The 23252-nt window shown below is 56.7% G+C and overlaps 1 protein-coding gene across 1 annotated transcript in view; it reads left to right on the forward strand.

The window, feature by feature from the left end:
• Positions 1-962: 962 nt before the first annotated feature.
• LOC138369118 (basic salivary proline-rich protein 4-like) overlaps positions 963-23252 on the forward strand; it is a 44056-nt gene continuing 21766 nt past the window's right edge. Inside the window, exon 1 of the mRNA XM_069332056.1 lies at positions 963-1067. Within this exon, the coding sequence (XP_069188157.1) occupies positions 963-1067 (105 nt within the window). The remainder of the gene's footprint in view (positions 1068-23252) is intronic.

A 23252-nucleotide genomic window follows, 5' to 3' on the forward strand; every position in this document is an offset into this window, starting at 1 on the left:
CACTGGCCGCCCACTGCAGCAGGGGGACACTGGCCGCCCACTGCAGCAGGGGGACACTGGCCGCCCACTGCAGCAGGGGGACACTGGCCGCCCACTGCAGCAGGGGGACACTGGCCGCCCACTGCAGCAGGGGGACACTGGCCGCCCACTGCAGCAGGGGGACACTGGCCGCCCACTGCAGCAGGGGGACACTGGCCGCCCACTGCAGCAGGGGGACACTGGCCGCCCACTGCAGCAGGGGGACACTGGCCGCCCGGAATGCACAATCAAGTGCTGGTTGAGGCAGACGCCACAGAAACCTTTGAATGTGCACCCGTCAATCTAACACTGTGGCATCGGCCCATTATTGTTTACCAGTTCACACAATCGTGTTCACTTAATTCTTTACGCGTTGTTTACTCTCCCAAGTGTAAACACAAGACAGACAAGTAGGAACTATAGCGTAATATAGCGGGAGAGATAATAATTTACACGTGGAAAATAATTGAGGGGCTGGTCCCAAACCTGCACACAGAAATAACACCACATGAGACCAGAAGACATGGCAGGATGTGCAGAATACCCCCGTTGAAAAGCAGAGGTGCAACAGGTACTCTGAGAGAGAACTCTATCAACATCAGAGGCCCGAGACTGTTCAACACGCTTCCACTACACATAAGGGGCATAACTGGCAAACCCCTCACAGTGTTCAAGAGAGAACTGGATAAGCACCTCCAAAGGATACCTGATCAACCAGGCTGTGACTCATACGTCAGGCTGCGAGCAGCCGCGTCTAACAGCCTGGTTGATCAGTCCAGCAACCAGGAGGCCTGGTCGACGGCCGGGCCGCGGGGACACTAAGCCCCGGAAGCACCTCAAGGTAGCCTCAAGGTAGCTAATAACCTTTACTCTTCAGGCGGACGATCAGGTCTGCTCCACCATCAATGTGGAGCAATTATGTCTTACAATAATGTGAATATAACATGCCGAGTGACCCGCTCCGTGACCCGCTCCGTGACCCGCTCCGTGACCCGCTCCGTGACCCGCTCCGTGACCCGCTCCGTGACCCGCTCCGTGACCCAGCACAGGTCTAAAAATTACTTTTTGAACAGTAATCTAACTGATACTGGGACAGGCGTACTCACAGCCTTCACGTGGTACAGGTGTCATGCCTAACTGTAACGTACAGTGTATTTTCTGTATTAAACTGTCAGTGATCATATTCCAATAATTACAGCTTTGATAAGACTGGAATACATTGCTTGAGATTGAAAGGAATATTGTGTGTGTATTAGGGAGTGCCAGGGTGCCTAATGCAGTGCCAGGGAGCCTTATAGAGTGACGGAGCCTTACGGAGTGCCAGGGAGCCTTATAGAGTGACGGAGCCTTACGGAGTGCCAGGGAGCCTTATAGAGTGACGGAGCCTTACGGAGTGCCAGGGAGCCTTATAGAGTGACGGAGCCTTACGGAGTGCCAGGGAGCCTTATAGAGTGACGGAGCCTTACGGAGTGCCAGGGAGCCTTATAGAGTGACGGAGCCTTACGGAGTGCCAGGGAGCCTTATAGAGTGACGGAGCCTTACGGAGTGCCAGGGAGCCAAATGCAGTGCCAGAGAGCCTTACAGAGTGACAGGGAGCCTCATGCAGCCATAGGGAGGGCCAGCGTGTGCCTCAGTGGCCCTGACACTGTGCAGAGGTGCCTGGACAATGTGAGGTGTAAGTCACACTCACCGTTCAACCATGAGGCACTCCAAACAGGGAGAGGGGTAACGAGTGCCTAACTACTGCTTTGGAGTGCCAGAGGTCACCTGAGAGTTGATCCTCTTGGGAGCTGTGTTAGTCATGTGGCACTCCCACAGTCATGCGGCCCTCCCACAGTCATGCGGCCCTCCCACAGTCATGCGGCCCTCCCACAGTCATGCGGCCCTCCCGCAGTCATGCGGCCCTCCCGCAGTCATGCGGCCCTCCCGCAGTCATGCGGCCCTCCCGCAGTCATGCGGCCCTCCCACAGTCATGCGGCCCTCCCACAGTCATGCGGCCCTCCCACAGTCATGCGGCCCTCCCACAGTCATGCGGCCCTCCCACAGTCATGCGGCCCTCCCACAGTCATGCGGCCCTCCCACAGTCATGCGGCCCTCCCACAGTCATGCGGCCCTCCCACAGTCATGCGGCCCTCCCACAGTCATGCGGCCCTCCCACAGTCATGCGGCCCTCCCACAGTCATGCGACACTCCCACAGTCATGCGACACTCCCACAGTCATGCGACACTCCCACAGTCATGCGACACTCCCACAGTCATGCGACACTCCCACAGTCATGCGACACTCCCACAGTCATGCGACACTCCCACAGTCATGCGACACTCCCACAGTCATGTGACACTCCCACAGTCACATGACTATGGGTGAGTGCCTCGGGAGTGTTACATGACTATGGGAGTGTTACATGTCTATGGGAGTGTTACATGTCTATGGGAGTGTTACATGTCTATGGGAGTGTCACATGTCTATGGGAGTGTCACATGTCTATGGGAGTGTTACATGTCTATGGGAGTGTTACATGTCTATGGGAGTGTCACATAACACTCCCATAGTCATGTGACACTCCCATACTGGTGACAAGAATATCATGAGACAAAGAAATTGTTCTGTATTTCTCTCTATCTCCACGCATCCTCCGCGATTTTTAATCCAAGAGTTACCCCTCACACCGTTCTCAATTCTCCCTCACTCATTCCCTCCCTCCCACTCATTCTCTCTCCCTCCCCCTCATTCTCTCTCCCTCCCCCTCATTCTCTCTCCCTCCCCCTCATTCTCTCTCCCTCCCACCCTCCCAGGGTCGGGACAAGTCAAACAAAAGACCAGCTAATGAGGCAATTGACCACGGTGACCCAGATGGTGTCCGCCCTCTGTTGGTTTTGCACGAAATCTCTCTCACGTGGGGTCACATGGGGTCACGTGGGGGTCACATGGGGTCTTGCGGGGTCACACGAGGTCAACTTCAGGTCATTTGAGGTCAGGCGGTGGCTCACATGACCAATTAGCAGCCGATCTCCGTGGCTCCGAGTCACTCTCTCTGGCCGGATGTGGAGGACGGGGGTCAGTGTGGTCCCCTACCACAACGGGCATTGCTAGATTTACGGGCATGAATAGCCCGTAAATCTAGCATAAGCAGTAGTTTCGCATATATCCGAGACATAAGCCGATTATAGCTAGAAATCCCGATTATCGAACCCTTTCCACTTGATCATTCTTACCCAAGAACCACTCTGCCAGAACTTGGAATCTGGGATTCCATGATCATCTTGACTAGTCCTTAGCCAATACCGGGCTCACAGCTTAGTGTTTTTTTTAGGCTTTAGGGTGAAGTTAGGCCTACTTCCACTCAAGTTCGTGGTCCGTGTCCCCCTTAATATACAACGAGGTGCCATCCTCAGCTCAAGGACTGCGACAAAAGACTGAGGAAACCGAATCTCGTAACATTGGAGGAGACACGGAATATAGAGGACATGATAACGACATGCAAGATACTTAGGCCGAATTTATCAAATCGACTGGGCAGTAATGTTCAATGTGAAGATAAACGAGGAGACATAAGCGTAAATTAGAGAGATAAATTAGTCATAGTGACACCAGAAGGAATTTGTTGAGTTTGAATCGTAAATAATTGATAATTATTATTATTAATTATTTGTTTAAATGGAACGGACTACACGAGGCCGTAGTCGAGGCCAATTCGATAGTTTTAATTGTGGATATAAGAACCAAAAAGTGAAAAAGATATTGCACTATTAATGGAACCAATAATGGCGGAAAAGCCGGGCTTGTGACCCAGGCTGGAGCCCGCCGGCCCGTGTAGGGGAGCCCGCCGGCCCGTGTAGAGGAGCCCGCCGGCCCGTGTAGAGGAGCCCGCCGGCCCGTGTAGGGGAGCCCGCCGGCCCGTGTAGGGGAGCCCGCCGGCCCGTGTAGGGGAGCCCGCCGGCCCGTGTAGGGGAGCCCGCCGGCCCGTGTAGGGGAGCCCGCCGGCCCGTGTAGGGGAGCCCGCCGGCCCGTGTAGGGGAGCCCGCCGGCCCGTGTAGGGGAGCCCGCCGGCCCGTGTAGGGGAGCCCGCCGGCCCGTGTAGGGGAGCCCGCCGGCCCGTGTAGGGGAGCCCACGTAGGGGAGTCCACGGGTGGTGACGGGTGGCCGCCCCACGTCGCCGCCATGTTGACTCTCACATTATTGGCGCCATAAACTCCCCTGGCTCCCTGATTACCCCTACCCGTCTCCCCTCCCCTTGCTCCCTCATTACCCCTCACCGTCTCCCCTCCCCTCCCCTTGCTCCCTCATTACCCCTCACCGTCTCCCCTTGTTCTTCCTTCTACCTCTACTTCCCACCATCTTCGCGAAGTCTATGTCCTCCTTCCTGATAGTCTGGCGTGACGAGCGTGAGGGGGGGGGGGACATGCATGGTGAGGGAGGACATGCATGGTGAGGGAGGACATGTATGGTGAGGGAGGACATGTATGGTGAGGGAGGACATGCATGGTGAGGGGAGACATGTATGGTGAGGGAAGGACATGTATGGTGAGGGAGGACATGTATGGTGAGGGAGGACATGTATGGTGAGGGAGGACATGTATGGTGAGGGGAGGACATGCATGGTGAGGGGAGGACATGCATGGTGAGGGAGGACATGCATGGTGAGGGGAGGGGGGGGGGGACGGAATGAGAGGGGCTGAGATAGGGTTTAATTAAGTGGTTTCATAATTAACTCTAACAGATGGCGGGGGCGGCGGGTCAACAGCGGCGTGTTGACCTTCACCTGTTATTGGCATCGGGGGCGTGGGCCCCCAGGGTCACCCAGATGGTGTTTTATCCCTCACCCGGGGGGGAGAGGGGGGTGGGGGGGAGGGGGTGGGGGGGAGGGGGGGGCACAAACACCCTCACTCACCACAGATAATAAAAAGTAATATAAATAAAGATAATAAAATTGTCCCACAGAACATGACGTCATGTACACGAACATTTAAGTGAGTACATGTGAGCTACACAGTAGTTACATATAGACATACACATGTGCTGAAGTACAGGTGAAGAACCTCTCACACGCCCCGTGTCAGCAAGGCGGCCAGCCCGCCTCTCATCATAACTGTCTGTGCCATTTATGATCTTTATCCTTTACTCCTTTACCTGTGCCTCTCCATTTTCTTTACTCCCCCCCCCCCCCACCCCCTCAAAAAAAAACAGAGCACCTTTCCTCTAACACCTTTCCCCCTCCTTCCATGGGTACAAGTCACAACAGTCGACTAGTTCCAAGACAATTATTTACTAGGTGTCCCAAGGTACCTTCTAGGTGAACAGAAGCATCAGGTATAAAGAAAACTCCCAAACGTTTTGTCCTGCACCAAGAACGAACCCGGGACCATTCAGTTACGACGGGATGGTCGAGTTATGCAGGGGGCACCCAGAAGCACCACCACTGGCACCCACAGGCACCACCCGTGGCACCCAGAGGCACCACCACTGGCACCCACAGGCACCACCCGTGGCACCCAGAGGCACCACCACTGGCACCCACAGGCACCACCCGTGGCACCCAGAGGCACCACCCGTGGCACCCACAGGCACCACCCGTGGCACCCACAGGCACCACCACTGGCACCCAGAGGCACCACCACTGGCACCCAGAGGCACCACCCGTGGCACCCAGAGGCACCACCACTGGCACCCACAGGCACCACCACTGGCACCCAGAGGCACCACCACTGGCACCCACAGGCACCACCCGTGGCACCCAGAGGCACCACCCGTGGCACCCACAGGCACCACCCGTGGCACCCACAGGCACCACCACTGGCACCCACAGGCACCACCACTGGCACCCACAGGCACCACCCGTGGCACCCACAGGCACCACCCGTGGCACCCACAGGCACCACCCGTGGCACCCACAGGCACCACCCGTGGCACCCACAGGCACCACCACTGGCACCCAGAGGCACCACCACTGGCACCCACAGGCACCACCCGTGGCACCCAGAGGCACCACCACTGGCACCCACAGGCACCACCCGTGGCACCCAGAGGCACCACCACTGGCACCCACAGGCACCACCCGTGGCACCCAGAGGCACCACCATTGGCACCCACAGGCACCACCACTGGCACCCAGAGGCACCACCACTGGCACCCACAGGCACCACCCGTGGCACCCAGAGGCACCACCACTGGCACCCACAGGCACCACCCGTGGCACCCAGAGGCACCACCACTGGCACCCACAGGCACCACCCGTGGCACCCAGAGGCACCACCACTGGCACCCACAGGCACCACCCCTGGCACCCACAGGCACCACCACTGGCACCCACAGGCACCACCCGTGGCACCCACAGGCACCACCACTGGCACCCATAGGCACCACCCGTGGCACCCAGAGGGACCACCCGTGGCACCCACAGGCACCACCCGTGGCACCCAGAGGCACCACCACTGGCACCCACAGGCACCACCCGTGGCACCCAGAGGCACCACCACTGGCACCCACAGGCACCACCCGTGGCACCCAGAAGCACCACCACTGGCACCCACAGGCACCACCCGTGGCACCCAGAGGCACCACCACTGGCACCCACAGGCACCACCCGTGGCACCCAGAGGCACCACCAATGGCACCCACAGGCACCACCCGTGGCACCCACAGGCACCACCACTGGCACCCAGAGGCACCACCCGTGGCACCCAGAGGCACCACCACTGGCACCCAGAGGCACCACCACTGGCACCCAGAGGCACCACCACTGGCACCCAGAGGCACCACCCGTGGCACCCACAGGCACCACCCGTGGCACCCAGAGGCACCACCACTGGCACCCACAGGCACCACCACTGGCACCCAGAGGCACCAGCACCCCTTGCTCTCTCTCTCTCTCCCTCATCCGAGGGGAGAGGAATGAGCAGACGAGGGGAATGAGAAACATTGGTACACAGGATGAGCTTTAATGGGAGGGAGGGAGGGAGGGAGGGGGGAAAGGGAGGGGTGATTGGGGGGGGGGGGTAGAGAGAGCTCGACAGGCAGGAATGGGGAGGATTAGTGTGGAAGAGGCACAGGGACGGAGGAGGGAGGGACGGAGGGCTGACGACTTCTCACCCAAACACCAGTTGCTCGGAGGGGGCGGGGGGGAGGGGGAAGGGGAGAGATTTAATTAATAGCAGTTTGTTAATTGGTGTGTGGGGGGGGGCGTGCGTGACGTCACTCCGGACGCCAGGATTACTCTTCCTGGTGTGGCCACAACCCGGTAGTGTTGGTGCTGCTGGTGTGGCCACAACCCGGTAGTGTTGGTGCTGCTGGTGTGGCCCACCCGGTAGTGTTGGTGCTGCTGGTGTGGCCACAACCCGGTAGTGTTGGTGCTGCTGGTGTGGCCACAACCCGGTAGTGTTGGTGCTGCTGGTGTGGCCCACCCGGTAGTGCTGGTGCTGCTGGTGTGGCCCACCCGGTAGTGTTGGTGCTGCTGGTGTGGCCACCCGGTAGTGTTGGTGCTGCTGGTGTGGCCACCCGGTAGTGTTGGTGCTCCTGGTGTGGCCCACCCGGTAGTGTTGGTGCTCCTGGTGTGGCCCACCCGGTAGTGTTGGTGCTCCTGGTGTGGCCCACCCGGTAGTGTTGGTGCTGCTGGTGTGGCCCACCCGGTAGTGTTGGTGCTGCTGGTGTGGCCCACCCGGTAGTGTTGGTGCTGCTGGTGTGGCCCACCCGGTAGTGTTGGTGCTGCTGGTGTGGCCCACCCGGTAGTGTTGGTGCTGCTGGTGTGGCCCACCCGGTAGTGTTGGTGCTGCTGGTGTGGCCCACCCGGTAGTGTTGGTGCTGCTGGTGTGGCCCACCCGGTAGTGTTGGTGCTGCTGGTGTGGCCCACCCGGTAGTGTTGGTGCTGCTGGTGTGGCCCACCCGGTAGTGTTGGTGCTGCTGGTGTGGCCCACCCGGTAGTGTTGGTGCTGCTGGTGTGGCCCACCCGGTAGTGTTGGTGCTGCTGGTGTGGCCCACCCGGTAGTGTTGGTGCTGCTGGTGTGGCCCACCCGGTAGTGTTGGTGCTGCTGGTGTGGCCCACCCGGTAGTGTTGGTGCTGCTGGTGTGGCCCACCCAGTAGTGTTGGTGCTGCTGGTGTGGCCACCCGGTAGTGTTGGTGCTGCTGGTGTGGCCACCCGGTAGTGTTGGTGCTGCTGGTGTGGCCCACCCGGTAGTGTTGGTGCTGCTGGTGTGGCCCACCCGGTAGTGTTGGTGCTGCTGGTGTGGCCCACCCGGTAGTGTTGGTGCTGCTGGTGTGGCCCACCCGGTAGTGTTGGTGCTGCTGGTGTGGCCACCCGGTAGTGTTGGTGCTGCTGGTGTGGCCACCCGGTAGTGTTGGTGCTGCTGGTGTGGCCCACCCGGTAGTGTTGGTGCTGCTGGTGTGGCCCACCCGGTAGTGTTGGTGCTGCTGGTGTGGCCACCTGGTGGTAGTGTTGGTGCTGCTGGTGTGGCCCACCCGGTAGTGTTGGTGCTGCTGGTGTGGCCCACCCGGTAGTGTTGGTGCTGCTGGTGTGGCCACCCGGTAGTGTTGGTGCTGCTGGTGTGGCCCACCCGGTAGTGTTGGTGCTGCTGGTGTGGCCACCCGGTAGTGTTGGTGCTGCTGGTGTGGCCCACCCGGTAGTGTTGGTGCTGCTGGTGTGGCCACCCGGTAGTGTTGGTGCTGCTGGTGTGGCCCACCCGGTAGTGTTGGTGCTGCTGGTGTGGCCACCCGGTAGTGTTGGTGCTGCTGGTGTGGCCACCTGGTAGTGTTGGTGCTGCTGGTGTGGCCACCTGGTAGTGTTGGTGCTCCTGGTGTGGCCACCCGGTAGTGTTGGTGCTGCTGGTGTGGCCCACCTGGTAGTGTTGGTGCTGCTGGTGTGGCCACCTGGTAGTGTTGGTGCTGCTGGTGTGGCCACCCGGTAGTGTTGGTGCTGCTGGTGTGGCCACCTGGTAGTGTTGGTGCTGCTGGTGTGGCCACCTGGTAGTGTTGGTGCTCCTGGTGTGGCCACCCGGTAGTGTTGGTGCTGCTGGTGTGGCCCACCCGGTAGTGTTGGTGCTCCTGGTGTGGCCACCCGGTAGTGTTGGTGCTGCTGGTGTGGCCACCCGGTAGTGTTGGTGCTGCTGGTGTGGCCACCTGGTAGTGTTGGTGCTGCTGGTGTGGCCACCCGGTAGTGTTGGTGCTGCTGGTGTGGCCACCCGGTAGTGTTGGTGCTGCTGGTGTGGCCACCTGGTAGTGTTGGTGCTGCTGGCCACGGCCCTAGGGGGGGGGGGGAGTGTATACAACGTATTGATCTTCTACGATATCAAGAAACACTACACCCGGTAATAAAGTGGTTATCACATTCACCTCGCCAATGAGAGAACTTGGGTTCGAATCCTGGACAGACTAGAACGATTGGGCAACGTTCAATTGTTCATATTACTAGACTTTCTTATTGACGTGTCAGACAGACGTGTTCCAGGACTTGACCTGCGTTATATGTAAACAATAACGACGCTAAACTTATCTTCCCGTCAAACTTCATTTGTTCCTTGTCCGTGACGCCAAAATTACGTTCCCGCCAAAGTTCAGTAGTTACCCCGATGCTATTTTGTTCTCCAGTAATGGCCGCAAACATCAGTTATTCCAGTTGCTTGGGTGAAAATTAGACGAACTATCCATATGGGAGAGCAATTGAGGCATCTGGCGCGGGGGACCGAACCACCTTCGCCGCGTATCGGTAATTGCTCGTTGGAGACCCGTAATTGGTAGTCGGGGCACGAAAACTCACACGTTTCAGCCTCAAATGATGTTTGATGAATTAGAGGCGGAGGCCATGTGGAGGAGCTCACCCGCCCACCCGCTCTCTACACGGAGCTCATCCCAGGCACCTCCACCACAGCCACAAGAGCACCTCCCCCTTCAAAGCGTCCCATCTGTACCAATACCTCACGTTACTCTGTTCAGTCCCTTCTCTGTATATGTAGATATATATATATATATAAAATATATTATATTATATAATATTATATATATATATATATATATATATATATATATATATATATATATATAATATATAAATTTTGTGTGTAAATTTAATCAAACTGCCATCACTAGATCTAAAATGCACAAAACCAACTGAAAGCCTAGTGTCTGAGCCTACGTACCGGGCTTTCGTACCGGGCCTACGTACCGGGCCTACGTGCTGGGGCCTATTTACTGGGGCCTACGTACTGAACCAGACCGACAATTTAAAGCAAGATTATCCAATACAGAAAAAAAATGCTTGCCTCTTTTTTTTTTATTAACATATTAGGTACATCTGCATTAGTGCAGCTGCCCTAGACTATATGAAGTGGAGTACAGTGTGTCAAAAAAAAAAGCTAACTAGGTGATGCTAAAAAAATCCCCATCACACAGGATGGTTAGTCATACAGAGGCATGTGATAAGCGGTCTGCACTGGCAGACTCCGGATGCATTTTGAGGATATCAACAACACAAGATTGAATAAAGTAGCAGTGGTAATACAAGTCCCCATCTCGCAGGATGGTTAGTCATACGGAGCCATGTGTTTAATAGCCTGCACTGGCAAATTTTGGGTGCAATATGAGGATATCTTCAAGAATACGAGAGTGAATAAAGTAATTGCAAAGCTCCAGGTACCTCATGCCAACTGGTCTGAAAGGTCTAATAACTGGGCATTCAGTGATGTAGTGCGGGAGATCATGCCGTAGTTCCTGCTCACAGAGTTTGCAACTGGAGTGCTCAGGATTGGGAGACCCGTCACCTGCAGCCACCTGCCACAGGTAACGGTAACCCAACCTGATCCTTGCAACCACTGTGTCGCACAGTCTAGTGGACGTTTTGTGCTGTCCATAGATGTAGGTTTCAGATCTGAACAAATTATAGCTTTTTATACTAGTACTTTCAGGTCGTTGGGGGTCAGTAAGTTCTTTCCTATCAGATCTGAATGTTTGGACCAATACAGTTTTGACAGCAGAGATGGGGATACCTAGATCTAATTCAACTTCAAACTTGTTACACGCTAATTTGGCTGCAATGTCTGTCTCATTATGATGGGTTATATTTATGTGTGAAGGTATCCATACAAAGGAGATTCGAGACCCTTTACTCTGTGCATCAATTAGGTCATTTATAATTGGGAGTATGAGGTTCTTGCTGTCGATCTTCCAAGAGAAGTTTTCGATTGCTTGAAGAGCAGACTTTGAATCGCAGAATATTATTCCTCCTCCAATATTTTTTAATGTGCTGGTTGCTAAATGTAATGCTGCTAGTTCTGCTTGTGTGGAGGTCAGCCAGTTGTTTAACCTGACACTGACAGTCTTTGTGCAATTATTATTTCTATAAAACCTACATGCCGCTGCAGTCCGTCCAGTAGAAGACTGGACTGAACCGTCGGTGTAGACACAGTGCTCGTGAGATCTTAGACTCTCGATGGAGAAGTGGCCTCAGATGTCTCTCTCAACTAACACTACGGAAAACACATAACCAATTTCATTCTTCGTGACAATCGCAGGCGTTCACCAATATTTCTTAGAAGATGGCCACTGGGACCAACCTCGACTGACACTCCCGTACCCCCCCCCCCCCAAAGGGCCATCTTGAAACCTTGGGTGAGGCCTTCTACTTTGGATAGCCATTTTAGTTTATATAGAAATGTTTACCATTTGACAGATGTGCATTAGATGACATTTGGACACATTTGTGTGTTCCATCAAACGTCTGCTACTGCTCCTTGATCCTGCTACTGCTCCTCAGTGCTCCTGTTGTTTCTCTACTATCACACATCCACCCCCCCCCCCAACTTCCCGAACCGCCCATGTTGGGGATGTACCCAACATAAATTACTTTAAAAAAAAATTGTGAGGCTAGCCCTAAGCGTCTGGGCTCCAATCTCCGAGATAGACATTCTAATTTATAGAAATAAATATGATTTGTTTTTACAAAATCCCCCACGTCCTCTGAGAGGCAACTCGGCACTATATGCACAGCATTTCCTTGTCTCTCATTACAGGAAGTGATTCATGGCTGAGTCTTCAAGGCAGTATGACATTATTTTTTTATGTCAGCGAGTGTGTGTGTTTACTAGTTGTGTTTTTGCGGGGGTTGAGCTTTGCTCTTTCGGCCCGCCTCTCAACTGTCAATCAACTGTTTACTAACTACTATTTTTTTTTTCTCCACACCACACACACACACACACACCCCAGGAAGCAGCCCGTGACAGCTGACTAACTCCCAGGTACCTATTTACTGCTAGGTAACAGGGGCACTTAGGGTGAAAGAAACTTTGCCCATTTGTTTCTGCCTCGTGAGGGAATCGAACCCGCGCCACAGAATTACGAGTCCTGCGCGCTATCCACCAGGCTACGAGGCCCCGTGCGTGCGTGCGTGCGTGCGTGCGCGTGCGTGCGTGTGTGTGTGTGTGTGTGTGTGTGTGTGTGTGTGCGTGCGTGCGTGTGTGTGTGGGGCCCACTGTGACCAGCCAGCCTAGAACAGTTATGGGAGAAAGTTGAGACAGATCTCTTACTCCCACACAGCGACACTCCAACACCCAGCAATTAGAGATAGTTCTACTCCAGGGATCATATGGATAGAGCTATCTGGTGATCGGTGAGAGTAACGCTATCCTGTTCCGACCCAGCGAGTAGCCAGCACGGCTACTTCGGTTGTGTTCTTACCTCTTGTTACATAGCTGGGGAGCGATCCTCAGCTCTTGGGCCCCGCCTTATGAACAGGGAATAGGATGAGACACGGCTACTCTCTCTCTCCGGACTCGGATTGTACCCAATTTTAACAGCTTGTTCTTGTATTCTATTACTGAACTTGCTGTCTTACATCACCCTGACTATTCCCATACAGATCTTGCATGTCGTTATCATGTCTTTTCTATTCCATAGTTCAAATACAATTATGATAAGCTGAGAGGAGGTTATCTTGAGGTTATCTTGAGATGATTTCGGGGCTTTTTTTTAGTGTCCCCGCGGCCCGGTCCTCGACCAGGCCTCCACCTCCAGGAAGCAGCCCGTGACAGCTGACTAACACCCAGGTACCTATTTACTGCTAGGTAACAGGGGCATAGGGTGAAAGAAACTCTGCCCATTGTTTCTCGCCGGCACCTGGGATCGAACCCAGGACCACAGGATCACAAGTCCCGCGTGCTGTCCGCTCGGCCGACCGGCTCCCACCGGAGTCTGACATAAGTTTCTTTGGCTCTTATATATGCCTCGTTATATATTGTTGGAGTGTTTATAGCTCGGGTCATGCTGTATATATACTGAAGACTGGATTCCACGCACCTTGCGGGAAGTTCTCTGGTGTTCTTGAAAGCTGTTCCTTTGTTCGCTAGTTTCTCATATGACGCTGATGTTGTCGTGTCTGGGTGTGCCTCTGGTGGTCCTAGTGTTGAGTCATGGTGGTGTTGACAACACCACCACTTACAATAATACCGCCACCACCACTTACACCACCACTACCACCACCACCACCACCACTACCACCACCACCACCACTTACAACACCACCACCTACAACAACAACAACAGTGTTACCGGCGACATTCTCCAGGTCGGGGCCCCGTAATTATTGCTAATATTTAGTGTGATATAAAAGTTAGTGGAGTGTGTCGGTGATAACCTGGCGCCACAACATAACCAAGCCTCGTGTGACCTGGAGGTGGGGTATTGAGCCCCCACCCCGCCCCCCACCCCGCCCCCCACCCCTTAGATGAGCGTCTGGGATGCTCTCGGACGCAGGTTCGAATCCTCGTCACGGCCCTTGTGGATTTGTTCATGTACTACTTGTCCCTAGTTCTTGGTGCTTCATGAAGCAATCTCGGGAACGAACACTTCGCCCCCTTCGCTGTGTAGATATTTTTAAGAATTAAAACAAAAAAGAATAATCAAACCTAACCTATTCTAGGACACTAGCCTAGCCTAGTGTCCTAGCCTATCACAGCCTACTACTCTAATCTAACCTAACCTGTTCTAACGTCCCCCTAACTTGGGCCTCAAGGACGCCTCGACTACAAAACAGAAACTAAAACCATTTGGCTGACCAAAGTTTGGTCAATGCAATATATGTTGTTACGGTCCACGCTTGTTAGGCCGAGTGTCGACAGTACACCAGATTACATGGTAATGAGCCCCTCCCCCCCCCCCCTCTGCCCCCCTCCCCCCCTGAGTGTGACTGGTGGGAGAATGGGCGGGGGGGGGGGGGGAGTGTGGGGGCCACTGTGGGGGTCAGGGGGACCAGTGTGGGGGTCAGGGGGACCAGTGTGGGGGTCAGGGGGACCAGTGTGGGGGTCAGGGGGACCAGTGTGGGGGTCAGGGGGACCACTGTGGGGGTCAGGGGGGCCACTGTGGGGGTCAGGGGGGCCACTGTGGGGGTCAGGGGGACCAGTGTGGGGGTCAGGGGGACCAGTGTGGGGGTCAGGGGGACCAGTGTGGGGGTCAGGGGGACCACTGTGGGGGTCAGGGGGACCACTGTGGGGGTCAGGGGGACCACTGTGGGGGTCAGGGGGACCACTGTGGGGGTCAGGGGGACCACTGTGGGGGTCAGGGGGACCACTGTGGGGGTCAGGGGGACCACTGTGGGGGTCAGGGGGACCACTGTGGGGGTCAGGGGGACCACTGTGGGGGTCAGGGGGACCACTGTGGGGGTCAGGGGGACCACTGTGGGGGTCAGGGGGACCACTGTGGGGGTCAGGGGGACCAGTGTGGGGGTCAGGGGGACCAGTGTGGGGGTCAGGGGGACCAGTGTGGGGGTCAGGGGGACCAGTGTGGGGGTCAGGGGGACCAGTGTGGGGGTCAGGGGGACCAGTGTGGGGGTCAGGGGGACCAGTGTGGGGGTCAGGGGGACCAGTGTGGGGGTCAGGGGGACCAGTGTGGGGGTCAGGGGGACCACTGTGGGGGTCAGGGGGACCACTGTGGGGGTCAGGGGGACCACTGTGGGGGTCAGGGGGACCACTGTGGGGGTCAGGGGGACCACTGTGGGGGTCAGGGGGACCACTGTGGGGGTCAGGGGGACCACTGTGGGGGTCAGGGGGACCACTGTGGGGGTCAGGGGGACCACTGTGGGGGTCAGGGGGACCACTGTGGGGGTCAGGGGGACCACTGTGGGGGTCAGGGGGACCACTGTGGGGGTCAGGGGGACCACTGTGGGGGTCAGGGGGACCACTGTGGGGGTCAGGGGGACCAGTGTGGGGGTCAGGGGGACCAGTGTGGGGGTCAGGGGGACCAGTGTGGGGGTCAGGGGGACCAGTGTGGGGGTCAGGGGGACCAGTGTGGGGGTCAGGGGGACCAGTGTGGGGGTCAGGGGGACCAGTGTGGGGGTCAGGGGGACCACTGTGGGGGTCAGGGGGACCACTGTGGGGGTCAGGGGGACCACTGTGGGGGTCAGGGGGACCACTGTGGGGGTCAGGGGGACCACTGTGGGGGTCAGGGGGACCACTGTGGGGGTCAGGGGGACCACTGTGGGGGTCAGGGGGACCACTGTGGGGGTCAGGGGGACCACTGTGGGGGTCAGGGGGACCACTGTGGGGGTCAGGGGGACCACTGTGGGGGTCAGGGGGACCACTGTGGGGGTCAGGGGGACCACTGTGGGGGTCAGGGGGACCACTGTGGGGGTCAGGGGGACCACTGTGGGGGTCAGGGGGACCACTGTGGGGGTCAGGGGGACCACTGTGGGGGTCAGGGGGACCACTGTGGGGGTCAGGGGGACCACTGTGGGGGTCAGGGGGACCACTGTGGGGGTCAGGGGGACCACTGTGGGGGTCAGGGGGACCACTGTGGGGGTCAGGGGGACCACTGTGGGGGTCAGGGGGACCACTGTGGGGGTCAGGGGGACCACTGTGGGGGTCAGGGGGACCACTGTGGGGGTCAGGGGGACCACTGTGGGGGTCAGGGGGACCACTGTGGGGGTCAGGGGGACCACTGTGGGGGTCAGGGGGACCACTGTGGGGGTCAGGGGGACCACTGTGGGGGTCAGGGGGACCACTGTGGGGGTCAGGGGGACCACTGTGGGGGTCAGGGGGACCACTGTGGGGGTCAGGGGGACCACTGTGGGGGTCAGGGGGACCACTGTGGGGGTCAGGGGGACCACTGTGGGGGTCAGGGGGACCACTGTGGGGGTCAGGGGGACCAGTGTGGGGGTCAGGGGGACCAGTGTGGGGGTCAGGGGGACCAGTGTGGGGGTCAGGGGGACCAGTGTGGGGGTCAGGGGGACCAGTGTGGGGGTCAGGGGGACCAGTGTGGGGGTCAGGGGGACCAGTGTGGGGGTCAGGGGGACCAGTGTGGGGGTCAGGGGGACCAGTGTGGGGGTCAGGGGGACCAGTGTGGGGGTCAGGGGGACCAGTGTGGGGGTCAGGGGGACCAGTGTGGGGGTCAGGGGGACCAGTGTGGGGGTCAGGGGGACCAGTGTGGGGGTCAGGGGGACCAGTGTGGGGGTCAGGGGGACCAGTGTGGGGGTCAGGGGGACCAGTGTGGGGGTCAGGGGGACCAGTGTGGGGGTCAGGGGGACCAGTGTGGGGGTCAGGGGGACCAGTGTGGGGGTCAGGGGGACCAGTGTGGGGGTCAGGGGGACCAGTGTGGGGGTCAGGGGGACCAGTGTGGGGGTCAGGGGGACCAGTGTGGGGGTCAGGGGGACCAGTGTGGGGGTCAGGGGGACCAGTGTGGGGGTCAGGGGGACCAGTGTGGGGGTCAGGGGGACCAGTGTGGGGGTCAGGGGGACCAGTGTGGGGGTCAGGGGGACCAGTGTGGGGGTCAGGGGGACCAGTGTGGGGGTCAGGGGGACCAGTGTGGGGGTCAGGGGGACCAGTGTGGGGGTCAGGGGGACCAGTGTGGGGGTCAGGGGGACCAGTGTGGGGGTCAGGGGGACCAGTGTGGGGGTCAGGGGGACCAGTGTGGGGGTCAGGGGGACCAGTGTGGGGGTCAGGGGGACCAGTGTGGGGGTCAGGGGGACCAGTGTGGGGGTCAGGGGGACCAGTGTGGGGGTCAGGGGGACCAGTGTGGGGGTCAGGGGGACCAGTGTGGGGGTCAGGGGGACCAGTGTGGGGGTCAGGGGGACCAGTGTGGGGGTCAGGGGGACCAGTGTGGGGGTCAGGGGGACCAGTGTGGGGGTCAGGGGGACCAGTGTGGGGGTCAGGGGGACCAGTGTGGGGGTCAGGGGGACCACTGTGGGGGTCAGGGGGACCACTGTGGGGGTCAGGGGGACCACTGTGGGGGTCAGGGGGACCAGTGTGGGGGTCAGGGGGACCAGTGTGGGGGTCAGGGGGACCAGTGTGGGGGTCAGGGGGACCAGTGTGGGGGTCAGGGGGACCAGTGTGGGGGTCAGGGGGACCACTGTGGGGGTCAGGGGGACCACTGTGGGGGTCAGGGGGACCACTGTGGGGGTCAGGGGGACCACTGTGGGGGTCAGGGGGACCACTGTGGGGGTCAGGGGGACCACTGTGGGGGTCAGGGGGACCACTGTGGGGGTCAGGGGGACCACTGTGGGGGTCAGGGGGACCACTGTGGGGGTCAGGGGGACCACTGTGGGGGTCAGGGGGACCACTGTGGGGGTCAGGGGGACCACTGTGGGGGTCAGGGGGACCACTGTGGGGGTCAGGGGGATCAATGTGGGGGTCAGGGGGATCACTGTGGGGGTCAGGGGGACCAGTGTGGGGGTCAGGGGGACCAGTGTGGGGGTCAGGGGACCAGTGTGGGGGTCAGGGGACCACTGTGGGGGGCCCAGGGCCACCTCCCTGGACACACTGGCCCCAGATGACTGGCGCCGGATCGTAATGATGACCTCCAAGGCTTAGCGTGTTTTATCTGTAACGCCCAGACAATTATCATTTGCGGTCAAAACTGTAATGGTTTGTAATAGGACACTCGAGACAAAACACGTCACAATTAGCAAAACATTCCCTTGAACCCTACACTCCCTTGTTTTTGCTACCTCCCTATGCAGTTAACCGGAGTGGGACGGTCCCAGCAACACCTAAGAGATCGTTTAAATGGAAGAAACGGTGGTTAAAATATGCTAATAACCGATACAATGACTATGGCCCAATGGCACGCCGACCTTAACCTGTGTTTTTGTCCGCCTCTCCCGGCCTAGGTAATTGTGGGTTATGTAAGGGGGGGGGGGGTTAGGTAATGGTGGTGGGGTCCTAGGCCCCGCCCGTCCATACGCCCTATCTGTCCCTGGTGTCCAGGCGGGGTTCTCGCCTCTCCGGAGGGTGCGAGCGTGGCACAGTGTGGCCCCCCCGACCCTCACTGGTCACACAGAGACAACTGTAATCAAACATGTAGTCTGCTAAACGCCCCGTGATTATACTTTTAGCCCAAAGAGTTGTCTATCACCGGGACGGCGTCCGGGGGACCGCGGGGCGCACATCTCACTCCGGGCGCTGTCCTCCGCCTCCCGGGAAGGCGACCCCGCTTCTCTAAACTTTACTCGAAACTAATAACAGTTACCTAGCAATGTCTCAACTGACTAGAAGAGCGTGTAAGGACTAGGAGGAGGGACAGGTTGGAGAGTGGTCCCGGTGGACGGGGGCGTCTGAGAGGCGGTGACCTGTGCGTGTTGGGAGTGGGGGGGGGGGGGGGGGGGGGGAGGGGAGGCAGGAATCACGAAATATCACTCCGAGTTAACCTTAAGGAATGATCGTCCAATTGGTCGGCGTTTATCCTAAAGGAATGATAAAGTCGGGGAGGCGACTAGTGTTATATTTACCGAGATGGTTCGGATAACTTTTGACCCGACGCCACGGAAGGAAATACGATGTTCTCAGTCTGGGATTCCTAAGAATATGGCAACAAATGTAGGCTACAATAGGCCTACTGCCACAAGCGAGACAGGTCTTGCTGGCACCTATTCATGAGGTGCTTCAGTGTGTTCGCTTCTTAAAATTTAAATTTTTTAAATTTTGCCCCGAGGGGCGAGTTTATTGGGCAGCGCCACTCATCTTGTGAGTGGACACACCGCCATAGTGACAGTATTGGGCAGCGCCACTCATCTTGTGAGTGGACACACCGCCATAGTGACAGTATTGGGCAGCGCCACTCATCTTGTGAGTGGACACACCGCCATAGTGACAGTATTGGGCAGCGCCACTCATCTTGTGAGTGGACACACCGCCATAGTGACAGTATTGGGCAGCGCCACTCATCTTGTGAGTGGACACACCGCCATAGTGACAGTATTGGGCAGCGCCACTCATCCTGTGAGTGGACACACCGCCATAGTGACAGTATTGGGCAGCGCCACTCATCCTGTGAGTGGACACACCGCCATAGTGACAGTATTGGGCAGCGCCACTCATCTTGTGAGTGGACACACCGCCATAGTGACAGTATTGGGCAGCGTCACTCATCTTGTGAGTGGACACACCGCCATAGTGACAGTATTGGGCAGCGCCACTCACGCCACACCGCCATAGTGACAGTATTGGGCAGCGCCACTCATCTTGTGAGTGGACACACCGCCATAGTGACAGTATTGGGCAGCGCCACTCATCCTGTGAGTGGACACACCGCCATAGTGACAGTATTGGGCAGCGCCACTCATCCTATGAGTGGACACACCGCCATAGTGACAGTATTGGGCAGCGCCACTCATCTTGTGAGTGGACACACCGCCATAGTGACAGTATTGGGCAGCGCCACTCATCTTGTGAGTGGACACACCGCCATAGTGACAGTATTGGGCAGCGCCACTCATCTTGTGAGTGGACACACCGCCATAGTGACAGTATTGGGCAGCGTCACTCATCCTGTGAGTGGACACACCGCCATAGTGACAGTATTGGGCAGCGCCACTCATCCTGTGAGTGGACACGTACACCGCCATAGTGACAGTATTGGGCAGCGCCACTCATCTTGTGAGTGGACACACCGCCATAGTGACAGTATTGGGCAGCGTCACTCATCCTGTGAGTGGACACACCACCATAGTGACAGTATTGGGCAGCGTCACTCATCTTGTGAGTGGACACACCGCCATAGTGACAGTATTGGGCAGCGTCACTCATCCTGTGAGTGGACACACCACCATAGTGACAGTATTGGGCAGCGCCACTCATCTTGTGAGTGGACACACCACCATAGTGACAGTATTGGGCAGCGTCACTCATCCTGGGAGTGGACACACCGCCATAGTGACAGTATTGGGCAGCGTCACTCATCCTGGGAGTGGACACACCGCCATAGCAGCATGTACAACACTCCCCAATAGGACGTGTTTCTCTTATGTTACTGATCATGAATCAACCTTACAACGTCAGCGCCAAACCAGTTCTCTCGCAAATCAAATCATTTTGCTTATCAGTGTAATCATTTAGCACTCAATTTTTATCCCTTTTGTTTAATTCCACCTGTTTGTCCTGTTTGAGATAATAAACAGTAGGACCAGTTGAACTAATTACCCTAACAAATCTCAGCCAAATTTATCATGAGCAAGTTACAGTGTGAGTGAATTTTTTAGATCATGAACCCATTATGTGTCTCTGTAACCTCCTTCCTCACAGCCACAGGGTGGGTATGGGGTCCACATCCACCTGCAGGGTGGGTATGGGGTCATTATGTTACTACATTATGTTACTCTAACCTAACCTACCCTAACTTTACCCAACTATGCCACCTTAATCTTACCTCACCTAATCTAAGGATTGTGAACCAAGTGTGGTAGAGAGGGACCTACGCAAGGGTCGTAAGGCCACGTGGACCTAGGGGTGCACAGGGCGCCCAGGTAGCGAAGACAGTTTGCTCCACTCACTGTATAAGGAGGGTTTTGGGTAATTCGCTGAACCGGTAAGGGATGACATGGGTGAGTGTGGCGGTGGTCAGGAATAACAGGCTCGGAGAGTGAAGCAGCGGCCGCGCGGGCAGAGGTGGTGGTGGGAAGAACATAACAAACAACTGGGGAAGATCTATGGGGCTAGAGAGTGTGACACAGTAACAGCCGGGACCAGGCTGTGCTACCGTCACCAGAGGGAAGGGAACCAATCTCCAAGGCCCTACAGATATCCAGTTTAAACTCGCACCAGTAACTGGATCAACTCTCCAGCGCTACTGAATATCCAGTTAGTTTTAGTCATCTATTGTGAACCCCGTCCCCCATCTTGTGGCAGGTGGTGGAGTGGGTTAGGGAGGCACGTAATAGGTTCAGGAACTGAACACATTATAGATCTTTCGTACCTGCCGCTGTGAAGTATCCGGAGCTCTGCTGTTACTTGTTCCCAAATCACTTGTTCTTACAAGAACTCCCAACTGCTTGCCCGCCCATAGGACACCACAGTACGCGCCGGGAGTCATATATCAGCGTGAGTGTCAGTCTTGTATTTCAGAGACCAGAGTTCAAACCCCCGATGATTCATGTGAATGAAATATACGAAGAAGATTAGAGTATTTTTATTTGTCTACCTCAGACGAGACTATTACCTTTATTGCTATTGGGAACTTGTAAATACTGTCACTATGGCGGTGTGTCCACTCACAGGATGAGTGGCGCTGCCCAATACTGTCACTATGGCGGTGTGTCCGTTCACAGGATGAGTGGCGCTGCCCAAAACTGTCACTATGGCGGTGTGTCCACTCACAGGATGAGTGGCGCTGCCCAATACTGTGACTATGGTGGTGTGTCCACTCACAGGATGAGTGGCGCTGCCCAATACTGTCACTATGGCGGTGTGTCCACTCACAGGATGAGTGGCCCTGCCCAATACTGTCACTATGGCGGTGTGTCCACTCACAGGATGAGTGGCCCTGCCCAATACTGTCACTATAGCGGTGTGTACACTCATAGGATGAGTGGCGCTGCCCAATACTGTCACTATGGCGGTGTGTCCACTCACAGGATGAGTGGCGCTGCCCAATACTGTCACTATGACGGTGTGTCCACTCACAGGATGAGTGGCGCTGCCCAATACTGTCACTATGACGGTGTGTCCACTCACAGGATGAGTGGCGCTGCCCAATACTGTCACTATAGCGGTGTGTCCACTCACAGGAAGAGTGACGCTGCCCAATAAACTCGCCCCTCGGGGCAAAACTGAAACATGACAAGACTTATGTTGCAGTAGTGATAACTAACAAATATACGCATTTTCGTGCGTCGTCCGTGGACAGGGGTACAGAAGTGTTGCATTACATATAGTACAGTAGGTTATTGGGCACTGCCACAGGAGTTGATTGACGGGCTTTCTTTACAATGGCAATTCATTAACAATGCTAACCAGCCCGTTTATATTTACGAGAGAATAAGGTCTGGCTCTTTATACCCCGCCTTCTACCTCTTCTGTATACGGTGCGGGGGTTTTCTTTTTTATGCGTTCGTTTTCTATGCAGGATTTGTTTTTAATGTTCCCCTCAGTATCTTGTATGTTGTGATCATATCTCTGCAAGTCTCCTAGCTTCGTTGCAAACCTCTGTACTTTTCAAGCTTCTTTTGTACTGAACTAGTTTTACAATCCTTGTGCGCGTAAAAAGTGTGTGTTTTACTGTGTTTCTATGTATATACTCACATAAATTTGCCTCCAAAGGTTGAGGGCTAATTCCTGAGCCCCGCCTTACCAACCGTCGGTTATATAATACTGAGAGCCGTGAATTGTGGTAGGTGGTGTGTTCCTAGCGGTGGCAGGTAGCAGGTCTGGTGGGCACTGGTCGCTGTGGTGGGCCCCAGTGTCCACACTATGGGCGCCTAGACACGGTCCTCCCTCGACACGCCTCGACACGGTCCTCCCTCGACACGCCTCGACACGGTCCTCCCTCGACACGCCTCGACACGGTCCTCCCTCGACACGCCTCGACACGGTCCTCCCTCGACACGGTAGCTCGGGTGGTGGGACACGGAGGGTAGAGTAAATGTTGTACTTAGCTACGGTGAGTGGGCTGGTAGTGGTGGTGGTGGTGGCAGAGGTGGTGGTGGCAGAGGTGGTGGTGGAAGAGGTGGTGGTGGTAGAGGTGGTGGTGGCAGAGGTGGTGGTGGCAGAGGTGGTGGTGGTAGAGGTGGTGGTGGTAGAGGTGGTGGTGGTAGAGGTGGTGGTGGTAGAGGTGGTGGTGGTAGAGGTGGTGGTGGTAGAGGTGGTGGTGGTAGAGGTGGTGGTGGTAGAGGTGGTGGTGGAGGTGGATGAGAGATAACATATACGGCACGCATAGACACGATAAAGCACCTAAATTATTGGGAGCGTCTCAAAGCTCTCAAAATATACTCTCTGGATAGGAGACCAGAATAGGATGCATTTACCTTGTTAATTGGCAAGTTTTTGTCTGAGT

Source organism: Procambarus clarkii, chromosome 27 (genome assembly GCF_040958095.1).
Source record: "Procambarus clarkii isolate CNS0578487 chromosome 27, FALCON_Pclarkii_2.0, whole genome shotgun sequence".
NCBI classification, from domain to species: Eukaryota; Metazoa; Arthropoda; class Malacostraca; order Decapoda; family Cambaridae; genus Procambarus; species Procambarus clarkii.